This window comes from Dipodomys merriami, unplaced genomic scaffold, assembly GCF_024711535.1.
Source record: "Dipodomys merriami isolate MVZ:Mamm:240054 unplaced genomic scaffold, mDipMer1.0.p SCAF_28, whole genome shotgun sequence".
Lineage (NCBI taxonomy): Eukaryota > Metazoa > Chordata > Mammalia > Rodentia > Heteromyidae > Dipodomys > Dipodomys merriami.
In genome coordinates, this window is record NW_027204270.1 from 4080498 (window position 1) to 4093208 (window position 12711).

At 40.4% G+C, this 12711-nt stretch overlaps 1 protein-coding gene across 14 annotated transcripts in view; it reads left to right on the forward strand.

The window, feature by feature from the left end:
- Positions 1-12711, forward strand: part of Camta1 (calmodulin binding transcription activator 1) — a 710332-nt gene that overhangs the window by 19938 nt on the left and 677683 nt on the right. For 11 of the 14 annotated variants that reach the window (XM_070037252.1, XM_070037254.1, XM_070037255.1 and 8 more), the window contains exons 2-3: positions 778-948; positions 10813-10882. The exons of 1 other annotated variant lie outside the window; for it this stretch is intronic. In XM_070037252.1, the coding sequence (XP_069893353.1) occupies positions 880-948; positions 10813-10882 (139 nt within the window). In that variant the 5' untranslated portion in view covers positions 778-879. The remainder of the gene's footprint in view (positions 1-777; positions 949-10812; positions 10883-12711) is intronic. 2 more of the 14 variants (XM_070037266.1, XM_070037258.1) reach the window with 1 other exon arrangement.

A 12711-nucleotide genomic window follows, 5' to 3' on the forward strand; every position in this document is an offset into this window, starting at 1 on the left:
CTCCCTGTTCAACACACAGCGTAGCGCCACACACATCATGTTAAACTTTTTAGATTCTGCTTGTGCCTGAGTCCCATGCGTTCTTGTGGTTGAAGGCTTAGCATGCTGCTGTGGCTATGACCTAGAAGTTGCACCTTTCTCTAGAATGCAAGTGCTCAAGGATGTCCTTGAGCCCAGATTTCAGCCCAGATGAGACTTGTGTGATGCACCTTCTTGACTTCTTGCTTTTCCAGGCTGGATTGAGTGCTCTTCCTTTTTGCACTGTAGCACTGTGGTTTTCCTGGTCATAGCATTGGGCTTGCTTGTTTACTTCTCTTCTTTTCCTCAGATGTTCTGTTTCTAGGCATTAGAAATTGAGTCCTGGGCTTAGTAATTAATTAAATGCTTGTTGGTTGAATGAAGGCATACATGAATGAGTGAGCAAATAGGAAGGACTGGAGTTGAGAAAGTCACTTCTGACAATGCAGCATTGTTTGTAGCAGTGGGTTGAAGAAAGTGCTAGTGTGGCTTTTTTATAATTGAATGTGGACCCTGAGAGAAGGTGACTCCTAGATTTTGAATCATACTACTGGGAATTTGGTTAAGGCTATGCTGAGATAGAACATACAGGACAAGGATATTTTGGGTAGGGTAGACACAGCGTATCTGCTCTGTTGTACATGTAGTTGGGGGGGTCACCTTGAAGTGGGCATATGCAGCGTGGCATTGGAAATGTGGGTCACGGATGAGGGAGTCATTCATGTCAGCCTGTTTTGTTTTTCTTCATTGCACTTTCAGAGGGCAAGGGAACCCTGGTGCTGAAGTCCATGGAGGTCAGCCTTCTTGGCGCAGGCAGGGAGGAAAACATCCTAACACAAGCTGGAAGAGAGCCAGAACTTTATGGCCCAAGTAAGGAGTCAGTGTTTCTCAGCAAAAAAAGCAGTTTTTAAGCACCTCTTACAGTTCAAGGTGAGAAACAAAATCACTGGGGCTGCTGGACCTGTTGGGCTGTGGTGTATTAGTTCTGCTGTAACCAATGACCACCAGCTTGGTGGCTTAAAACACTTTATTATCTCAGGGTTTCTTTGGGTGAGGAGTTCAGAAGGACCTGACCACTGTAGCTCTCCAGCCCCATGAGCTGCATGCAGTCTGGGCATAAGGACTGGGCTCAGGTGGAGAAGGATCTGCGTCTCAGCTCCCAGGGTTATCTGAAGATTCTCTCAGTGGACGGATGACCAGAGGCCGCCCTTAGTTCCTGCTGTGTGAGCCTCTGACATGTGACAAGAGAGCCAGCCAGCCAGAAGTCACAGTCGATATTGCTCAGTCATGGTGGTGACAGTCATTTCCTTTGCCACAGCAAGGAGACTTTAGGACAGTTCTTCTGTAGGATGGGAGTTTTTAGAGGGGAACTTGGGAAATAGAGAAGTTCCAGGTGAAGGTTATGTGAGTCAGCCTTGTGTTGAGCTTTGAGAAAGACTACCTGAGAGGTAGTCTTCCTCCCCAATCTACGGGCGTGGGTGTCTTCTTATGTCTTCTTTCCTCAGACAAATTAACATACTGTCTTGTAACTACCATTGATAAACTCTTCTGTTACCAGAGGTTCCCGCTTTCCTGCTTGTCTGATGATGTTACTGAGGATGAAATGATCTAGTTGGAAACATTTTATAATGATGTAAAGCAATATGCAAACAAAATGTATTAAAATTTACTCTTCTTCCTCTACATTAAGTATAATACTTAATTTAACTTACGTTTTCCTTGGTAACTTGGGATCAAGTTGTAATTAAATTACTGAACTTTAATGCTGTGATATCTTTAAGGCCTTTTGAATGGAATCTTTGCTTTTATGATAAGTGATCCCAAACTGCTACGTCTTTGACATCCTTCCTTCCTCCCTCCCCTTCCCTCCATTAGTCCTGAGCCTTGAACTCACAGCCTGGGCTCTGTCCCTAAGCCAGTGTGCTCAAGAAAAGTGCTCTGTCATTTGAGCCACAGCTTCACTTTTGGCTTTTTGCTCATTCATTGGAGACAATAGTCTCACAGACTTTATTGCCTGGACTGGCTTCCAACCATGGTCCTCAGATCTCAGCCTCCTGAGAAGCTGTGATTATAGGTATGAGCCACTGGCACTGACTTTCAAGACTTTCTGTCTAATTTTTGGTCCTACTTCTGTCCCTTGCTCCTCCTTTGTGTTTTAGTTTTGTTTCTTCCCTTTCGATTTGCTGCCTCATATTCTCTGGGGTTGGCAAGCCGGTTGTTAACAGCTGTGAGAATGTGAGTAGTTCATACAACTGGTTGTTAGGCTGTTAGGACATGAGCAGTTTGCAGCAACTATGCTGAAGTGTGGGTTTGGGGGCCTCTTCCTGGGGTGAAGCGGGTGAGATCAGGTGCAAGACTTTGCAGAAGTCTCTTGTCGCCTTTCGAGTGAGTGTGTCTTGGATTCCTTCCTAGTTCTGGCTGAGTTTGGTTTAAGAAAGGCTTTCAGATAGCTGAGTTCTATTCAGGGGACTGGGGCTGCCAGTTTCTTGGCATATGCCTTATTGCTCTGTTATGAGAAATTGTGTCATTCTTTCCTATAGTCCATTTTTTGTTTTTGTTTTTGGTGGTATTGGAATTTGAACCCAGGGCTTTATGCTTGCTCGGCTTGCTTGCTCATCTGATATTCTACCACTTGAGGTTTTTTTGTTTTTTGTTTTTTGCCAGTACTAAGGTTTTAATTTGCTTGGCTTGCTTGCTTGGCTGGCATTCTACAACTTGAAACAAGCCTGAAGCCCAGTTTCTTGCTGGTTATTTTGCCGATGCAATCTCACAGGCTTTTCTGCTAGGGCTGACTTTGAATTGCAGCCCTCTGAATCTCAGTTTTCTACTAGAGATTACAGGCTTGAGCCACTGGCCCCTAGCTTCTCCTTTAATTTTATGAAGCTTTAATGTTTTGGACAGTAGTGACAGATGATGTGTGGTCTGATTCATGGACCAAAATAACATTTGAGAAGCACTAAAGATCTTTAGAGGTTGTCTTCCAGGGGTGCACAGCAGTGTTCTGTCTCAGTCTCTGTGTCACGTTTCTTTAAGGTCCTCATCCAGTTTAGATTACAGACATTTTATGCTGCTCCCCACTGTATTCATTTGCTCTAGTTTTCTTCCAGAGTACTGTGTACTTTTTCTGCCCCGTCTTTTGGGTACTTACTTTGTGGAGAAGAAACTTCTGTTCTTAGGTAATGGGTTGTATGTTCCTGTGGAAATAGCCCAGAAGTAGTTCCAGGAAGCTGGTTGAGGGAGTCGCTGGCTCCCTGCTCTTCTTTGGTATGGGTCCCTCATCAAGTTTTGGGGCCACACCTTGGGACTTTCTTTTCTAGAATAGGCCTAGTGTCTGCTTCTACCTTTTAGGATGAAAATAAGATTTGATATAAGACACTGATGGTACATAGTTCATGGAAGGAAGTCTTAGTTTGTTGAGTTGATTCTGCTGATATTTTTTTGCTGTTTCTGAGAAGTTAACAATTGTTATCATTACTACTGTTAACTTTAGTAAAAAGTATCACTTTGAATCTTACATAGTTTCTCTTGAATGTGTTCTGCTAGAATATCCTTTTTGTATAAATGGAGGATACTTATCAAGTGCTGTTAGATTATTTTCACACTGTTGAGCATATTGGCTTCCTGATCACTTCAATTTATGAAAATTCTAATGATATTTGATTCATATCTGGAAAGTTTTTCAAATTTTGAATTACACTTTACATGAATCTTTGGTAATAGTGAATCAATTAATTTGATTACTCAGGCCATAAATCAGGTTTTCATGTATTCTAAGACTAGCTTCTGTAAGCTGCGTAGGTCTGTAACTGTTTTGTGGGTGTTGTAGTCATTTTGTGCTGTTGGACTCTATTTGAATGCCTAACATGGTAACATGGCCAGAGTCCGAAGTCCATTAGAGGCTCCTGCTCCCTGCTTTGTTGCCTGTCCCCAGAGGAGAAAGCTGCCACTTACCAGGCCACTTTTCTTTTTTAATGTGAGCGTGTGAATGTATCTCTTGGTTTTGCTTCTGTCCCAGAGGAGTGTTGTCAGAAGTTTTATTTATTCATTTACTTACTTGTTTGGTACTGGGGTTTGAACCCAGGGCCTTGCTCTTGCTGCACAGGGACTACTGTGCCATGTACATTTTAAACTTTTATGAAAAGAGATAATATATGAACACAAAATAGTTTTCTGTTCCATTATGTATTTTTTCCCCATTAACTTTTTCTGTGGTTCATAAATGATACAAAGCTACCTGTTGGTTGTTCAGTCTCAGATATCACTAAGATATTACACTCAGATATTATGGAGTGTTCCCAAAGCATGTATGTTGATAGGACTTAAACATTCTTGTGCTATATGTAGGCTTCTGCTGTAGCCAAAAAATTTAGGATTGGCTGTTAATATTCATTTAACCTATGGAGAAACTCACTCCCCCTTTTCTTAGTGGACCTAAAGTAACATTAGTTGTATTGACTAGTTTGTTGAATGTGTACCACAGGGACTTCTAAAAGGCTCCCTGTAAAAAATAGCCTTGCTGGACCAAGATTTCATGGCTACTGATTTGTTCCTATCTCAGTGGTAGGAGCACTAAGGCACAGTAGCTCAGAGGGATTGTCAGGAAAGCAGAGGGAAAGAGACAACACAGTGGTACTTTCAAAGGGACAGCTATGTCTAAAAGGATCAGAGGGCCTTCAGTAACAGTCCTAGCACAGGAGACTGGGGCTGCTCTTTTTCTTTCCATGAACTTCTATTGTAGACATTGAATTAAATACTAGAGAGATACTAGGATGAACGAGGCAGATATCCCTTCAACAATACCCTTGATGCAGTCTTATGTTTAATGTGTTGAGAATATTTATTAGGGAAGGAAAGCTAGTAGGTTTGTTTCAGATGCCTAATGACGGAAGAATTAAAGGTAAAGTTTCAGGTTAGAAGACATTTCTGAAAGGAGGGCTTCTTGTAATTAAAAGATCACTTACACAGAAAGTAGAGCTGAGGCTTAAGTGGTAGAGAGCTCTAACCTTGAGCAAAAAAGCTCAGAGACAGTGCCAAGGCTCTGAGTCAAGCCTGAGGACTGCACTAAAAACAAAACAAAACCAAAAAAAAAAAAAAAAAAAAGCTACTTAAGGCTTGGGGCCCTGCCCCCAGACCTCAGGGCATGAGTATGTACACCTTCCTCATCGTCTCAGTAGTGCATCGGTAGGAGCCCTGGGAACCAGCAGGCTTCCCATTTCTTCCTGAGGTCGATGGGAGGGAGGCACATGGTGCCAGAGCCCCTGTTTGGAGGGGAGCTTTCTACTGACCAGAGACAACTGTTATAGACTTTACATGCGCTAGAAGACGACATTTATGGTATTTGGGCCATTATGTAGTTTTTTTTCTGTGCATTAGCCTGCCTGATCTAGACAGCATGCCCAGAATGCCACATAAAACTGGTGAGTTTTGTAAAGGGACAAAGAATTTCAGACTCTGCTTTAATTTGATTGTTATTCCATGCAATACTATATTTAGTGGCCATGGATTTTTAAGAATCAATTTATATTTTGATAGACTAAGTGACAAAAATGTTTAGTATTATTAATTTCTTCTACTTGGTATAGTGATTTATTGCATTCAATAGGGCCTTTCTCCTATCTTTGATTTAGTAAGCTGTGTGAATCTTCAGCTTTAAAGGTGCTGTGTGGAGACTTAAACATCTTTAGTCCTTATTTCATAGAACTGTAAAAACAGTTTTCAGAGTACTACTTCTCTGTTCTAAAGCTTATAATCACTGATTATTATATAGCATTTTCTTTCATTAATTCATTTTCCAAAAACTATGTACCATCTGTATTTGTCTAAACATTTATATGTGTGTGTGTGTGTATACATATACACACACATATGAAAGTGCCTATGTATAGTACTCTATCCTAGGTTCTCTGAAGAAAGACAAAATGAACATAGTCCCTGTTTCCAGTCTGTGCTTGATACATTGATCCAATATGCATTTACACCCTGCTACCATTTGCCTTATGTTTTAGCCCTTAATAGCCATGCATTATTTTTTCTTTAAAAAAAATGTTTTCTTCACAGTTATCTAGGATATATTCTGAAATCGCTCTGTATCTCCCCTCTTGGGTGCCTTTCATTTTGGTGGGGGTGGCATTAGGGTTTGAACTTAACCATCTACTTGTTGGCTGGTGTCCTACCACTTGAGCCACTTCTCCAGTCTTGTTTTGTGCTGATTATTTGAAGATAGAATCTAGTGATCACAGCCCTAGCTGTGATCCCCCAGATCTCAGGCATTTGAATAGCTAGGATTATAGAAGTGAGAACCTGTCCATTTTCAGTATTTCTGTAGTTGTGGGGCACTATAATTGAGCATCCCTTAGTTTCTTTTAATTACCTTGCTGGGCTATTGTGAGGTGTGGTATATAGTCTTTATTAGATATATATGTTTTCTATAGTGTGATATCTTTTAACAGACAAGTATTTCCGGTTTATTAGGAAGCCACAGAATTAAGCAGTTGAGGAATGTCAGGACTGTAAGGTTCTTATTTATTTATTTATTTATTTGGTCCGGTCGTGGGGCCTGAACTCTGGGCCTGGGCACTGTCCCTCAGCTCTTCAGCTCAAGGCTAGTGCTCTACCACTTGAGCCACAGCACCACTTCTGGCTTTTTTCTTTTTGCTTATGTGGTGCTGAGGAATCGAACCCAGGGCCTCATGCAAGGCATGAGCCGCCTTCCCAGCCCTGTAAGGTTCTTTTAAGTCATTTATCTAATTTCTGATGGTTTAGGTTGATTATTTTGTTTCTGATGTCTAAGATGTGGCCATAATATTGTGACCTGGGGCTTGTTAGAAGCAGTGTCTCCGGTCCCACACAGACCTGTAAAGTCAGAACTTGCATTTAAAAAAGATGCTCAGGTGACCACATGAACAGAAAGGCCTTGTGAAAACTAGGAAAGCTAGACTCACAAGACTATTTATTTAGTTTTTGTTGGTCATGGGGCTTGAACTCTGAGTCTGGGCCTTGTTCCTGAGCTCTTCAGCCCAAGGCTAGCACTCGACCACTTGAGCCAAAGTGCCTCTTCAGGCTTTTTCTGTTTATGTGGTGCTGAGGAATCAAACCCAGGACCTCATGCATGTTAGGCAAGCGCTCTACCACTGAGCCACCTTCCCAGCCCAGGACTGTTTATTTTATCCCTTGACTTGGGAACCTTTAAAAATGCTGATACGTTCTGGGCCCCTTTCCCAGACATTCTGCTCAGATTGGATTGTAGACAGGGCATCCGAAATTTTAAATCTCTCCAGTTGATCTCTTGACTTGGCTAATGATGGAGTCCAGGTTTCTTGATGCCCTGACTAAGCTTTGAGGAGAACAACAAAAGAAATCTTGTTGAGTTTTCGTAGTAATGGACCACATGTTTTTACTTAGTTTGTATCATGTACCCCATTAGAAATCATCCCGTTTACTGTATGTCTCGCCCTTCTACAATGTTCCTTTAGGAGGGCAGGACCTTTGCATGTGTTAGTTCACTGCTGAGTCTCAGCTTTGTGCAGTGTTTGGTATGTGGAGGTGCTCCTTTGTGTATGTGGACTGAATGGAAGGAATCACAGTATTACAGTAGGAGGGCAATAGGCCATGAAGATACTTGCAGGGTTGCTTAAGCTGGAAGTGGAGGCCTCCTGAAGGACGTGGTCCTGCACCAAGTGAAGATTCAGCCCAGAAGAGCAGCAAGACTTGCTGCTGAAGGAGGACTTAATCACAGGTCTGTGACTTGCACATCTGCTTTTCCACGCTGTTGTATGATTATGAGGGTCTTATTTGCCCTAAATTCTTCAACAGAGATGGATGGGCCATTCCAGCTTTGCAGGTGCTTGGAGCTGGCATTGCTACTTCCTGCCCTGGAGCACAGCCATTGCATATTGCAGAAAGCCATCCAGAGAACTCAGTGTATGGTCCTGAGAAAATCCTTGACCAAGGCCTGCACAGGAGTGTCTAATGCCACACAGCCCTCTCCTGTTTGTCTTCATTTTCCTGTGCTTTTTGGTTTGTTTTCAGAGCTTGGAGATAGGAATTTAGAAAGACTTCCTAAATTTTACTTTCAACTTTTGTGAGTTTTTTTCTTAGTTAAATTAGCAGTTAGGACTTTTGTGTATTTTGCCAGTGATATGAGGGAGTGCGTTGGTTTTATCTATGATATTTCTGCTATTTTGCTGTATTTCCACTAATTTGCTTAAAGAAAATTTGAGGTTAGGTGTGAGAGCCCTTTTTTTGTGGAGCCATTTATTAGTATAGCACATCAAACATCTGTCCTAAGACCCATGGTTGCCATGTTTTGAAAAGTAGTCATGCTGTTGGTTAAAGAAGCCAGAAAATGTTAATCCTTGAATGGAAGACATTCTTTTTCGTATCACAAAACTGGTAAGATGTTGTTGTCTTTATGTGGCCAGTAGCTGTTGCTACTAACTAGCAAATGTTAGAGGAAATTTGGGTTTTGTTGGGACACATCAGCTTCTTTGAATAAAAGTCTATATAGTCTATAGTTGTTTTTTTTTGGCCAGTCCTGGGCCTTGAACTCAGGGAATGGGTGCTGTCCCTAAGCTTTTGTGGTCAAGGCTAGCACTCTTATATTTGAGCTAGGGCCGACTGTAGTTCTGTGCCTATGATCATGGTTAAAATAGGTATCTTGTTCCAAGATAGTCATAATTTATGGGGGAACCTTGATCCAGATGATACAGTTATGGTAAATAATAGCCAGAAGTGGCTACTGTTGCTTAAATTAGAAAGACAAAGTCCTAGATCAAGAATTTTCCAGAAACAGAAAAAGAATTAAAGAGCTGATGGCTATATAGTAAGGAGCTGGCAGGTAGGAGTAATAATATTATGGGGAAAGATGGACTGTTTAAATTCTGAAAATAATTGACCTCTTAGGATACAGTTACTCATTTGATATGAGGGAGAAGAAAATTGAAAATACATGGAAGTCAACTTCAGTAAGAGAGAGAGAGAGAGAGGAGGAGAGAGAGAGAGAGAGAGAGAGAGAGAGAGAGAGAGAGAGAGAGAGAGAGAGTGAGAGAGAGTGTGTGTGTGTGTGTGTGTGTGTGTGTGTGTGTGTGTGTGTGTCCTGGGGTTTGAACTCAGAGCCTGGGCCTTGTCCCTGAGTTTTTGTGTTCAATGCTAGTACTCTACCACTTGAGCCGCTTCACTTCCTACTTTTTGGTGGTTAGTTGGAGATAAGAGTCTTTAAAGTTGGTCTGCCAGGGCTGGCTTTGAACTGTGCGTTTTGGATCCCCACCTCCTGAGTAGCAAAAATTATAGGTGTAAGCCAGGCACTTGGCTAAGTGAGACTTTAAGAGTTTTTTTGTTTTTGTTGTTTTCCTTTTTTGACATAAAAATTTAGGTAATCCTCAGTTCTTAGAAAATGTTAAAGTTGTTAGGTTATGTTTATTAACCTAGTAACTATGTGATCCTTTTGAATTTACAGCACTTTGATGTGTGTAACCCCATTTAATAACCTGCCTCCTCTTGAGATGTAAATGTCACTTTTTTTTTTGATGAGGTAATACAGAGAAGTTAAGTTACTTTTCAAGAACAGCTAATGACCTGCTGAAACTAAGTTCTTCATAGTTAAACATAAGTGTGATTATTGGACTTGTAAATTATCTTTTGTTTTATAACTTTCTGGCAAGAGCTATTATTTTCTTACTTTTAAAAGTTAACACTGAGGCCAGGTGCTGGTGGCTCACATCTGTAATCTTAGCTGCTTAGGAGGCTGAGATCCGAGGAACACGGTTCAAAGACAGCCTGGGCAGGAAAGTCTGTGAGACTGTTACCTCTAATAAACTACTCAAACAAGCTGGAAGAGTGCTGTGTCTCAGGGGATAGAGTGCTAGCCTTGAGCAAAAGAAGCTCAGGGACAGCACCAGACCCAGAGTTCAAGCCCTTGGGACTCCCCCCCCCAAAAAAAAAAAAAAAAAAAGAACGATGTATAGATGAAAACTTGAAGTGGCTGGGAGCAGAGATCTTCTTTCCAACTTCCTCCTGGCCTATTCCATCTCCATGTTGTTACCACACTGCTAGTTAGTGCTCACTATAGATTCTTTTGTATGCGTCGGGTGTGGAAATGGTTACTAATATTGTTGATTTGACTGCAAAATGAATTTGACATTGACCTTGATTTTAGCAAAAATTGTTCTATGTATTTACAGCACATGTGTATTCCCGTTAAAAAATTACATAAATATATGTTGAATAGCACAGATTTTTTTCACAGATGCACATCTGTTTTGAGACAGTTTTGTAACAAGTTTCAAGAGTTTTGAAACAATCTTAACCCTGACAATGTAAAGAACTTTTTCTGACCCTGAACCATTTGTGAATAAGTTGCCAATGTTTTTGTCATTCTCAAATCCTTACATATTTCTTACAAACAAGAACATTTTCCTCTGTAACTACAATATAACAATGAAATTTGGAAATTAACATTGAGGCATTTCTGCTATATAATCCTCAAATCCGTTTTACCTTTACCTGTTGACCTAGCTCAGACCTTTGTGATAAAAAGTCTGCCAGGCCTTGGGACACATTCGATTGTCTTTAGTCTCTTTCACCACAGAACAGTTGGCAATGCTGTCTGACTTTCATGATCATGACAGTCTGAAGATTGCAGGCCAGTCATTTTGTGGAATGTTCCTCGTTTTGGATTTGCCTGCTGTGTCTTCATGATTGGATTGAGGTTTTGGATCTTTGGCAGGAAAATCACAGAAGAGCCAGAATATATCTTTTTCAAAGATTAGTTTTACATTTTATTTTCTGTTTCCTTAGAGCGTTTCCCAAAGTGTATTCTGCGGAACTAGCACCTACTGTGTTCTCAACACCGTGCCACCTCTAGAAGGTAGGATTTGAAAAAGCTTTTGACTTTCAGGAAGGGGTGGGCTTGGCAGTAAGAGGAAATCCATCATAGTGCAGTGGAAATATTCTCCGACCAGGACTTAGGAGGCTTGGGCTCTGCCTTTAACTGCTGTGTGATCTTAGATGAGTTACTTAATCTTTCTGGGGTAGCAGAAAGAATACTTTCTTCATTGATGATTACAAAAGGCTACAGTGGATCCAGTTGCACAGAAGGGTGACAACACTGCAGATGTTGGCTATTAATACAAATGTCCGGATATTAATCCTGGAGTCCGTCCAGTGCTAGGTGACACAGAGCAGTGTGGCACTGTGGAGGAAGCCACAGGTCATGTTTGATCCCATTTGAACCACTGTTCTCTGAAAAGTGGGAGCAGTTGAGCAGGGTCACCTCATGAGGTGAGAGTGAAGTGTAAAGTCTGTTCTGTGTGCCTAAGGTATCATACTAGAGTCTCCCGAGTGTTTGCCCCCGAATTAGAAGAAGGAACTAGATTCCCTTAATGACTTGCAGCTCAAGTTGGAATTGAATGACATAAAGAGGAAGAGGATGCCTTAAAACCTAAATTGATGTGATAGATTATAGGGCTTCTGTGTCCCTACTTTGTTTGCCTGAATCCACATATGTAGATTGAAAATGAAAGTGCAGATAAATGTGTATTGAACCTGAGCTATAAGATGACTTAAACATGAAACAGTAAATTTTATAACATGATTGACAGGAAAAAGAAAAATCTGGGCCACATAAAAACAGAGTATGAGGTGTTGGTCACATGATTCTCTGAAGAGGAGAGATGTTAACTAGTAAAACTAGCTAAGTTTTCTAGCTAAAAGTTCCTATTTTTTTTCTTTTCTTTTTTTAACCTTAAAAATATTTCTGGGTTTAATTTACTTTGGAGACTGTTTGGAAAAGAATCATGCAGATTGATCAATGCTTGGCACATAGTTGGTGCTTAATATTTATTTTGGATGAAAGAGATTTGAAGGTCATAGGTTAGTCATAGCAGTATTTACCACTGTGAGTACTGTACTGACTTGAACATAGCAATATGTGCTTATGTTTTCCTGAATCAGTTCTTATCCTACTAATTAAATCTAAGCACATAATAATTAGAGCTAAACAGAAGATTGTTGAGCTTCCTTTTAATTTTACCACTCCAAGTTGTTGATCAAACATATTTCCAGTAAGATTTAGCAGTTGCATGCACAGTTACACCAATGCATTTTGAAAGTTCAGTTTAGAGGTTGAGAGATTAATCATAATCAGCTTGATTGAATTACAGTATTAGTCATTACTCATAGAACCAAAATTACTTAATTTTTATTAGGAATCAAAACAGAGGTATCACTTCTAGGTTTACAGCTAGTACAGCTATAATTTACCTTGCACAAGTCAGAGTGAACCAAGGAACAGGTCAAATGCATTTCTTTGGATTTAAAAAAAAGATTTGGCAGTGTGAATGCCAGTTTTTAGAAGGAAGACCAAAAGCAGAATTTCTACTTTTTTTCTTATTAACTAAGTGATTGAGCATTTTTGTACATTGTAGAAAGATTTAGCTAAATTATACCATGCCTCTATAATTATTATTTAGAAAATATTTGAAGGTTGACTAGAAAGGATGGTTCATTTTGTAGAATTATAGCTGTCAGCCAAGGAATTCATCTGTCAATTTCAAGGGCTTCACTAGTTACATTTTTATTGTGAAATAGGTTAGAAACTTATTTGTGAACTCATATATCACAGCATACATGTTTTGTAGATAATTATAATGAAATGTCTCCCTGTCGTTTGGCTGACACTTCAGTTTTGCAGTGTCA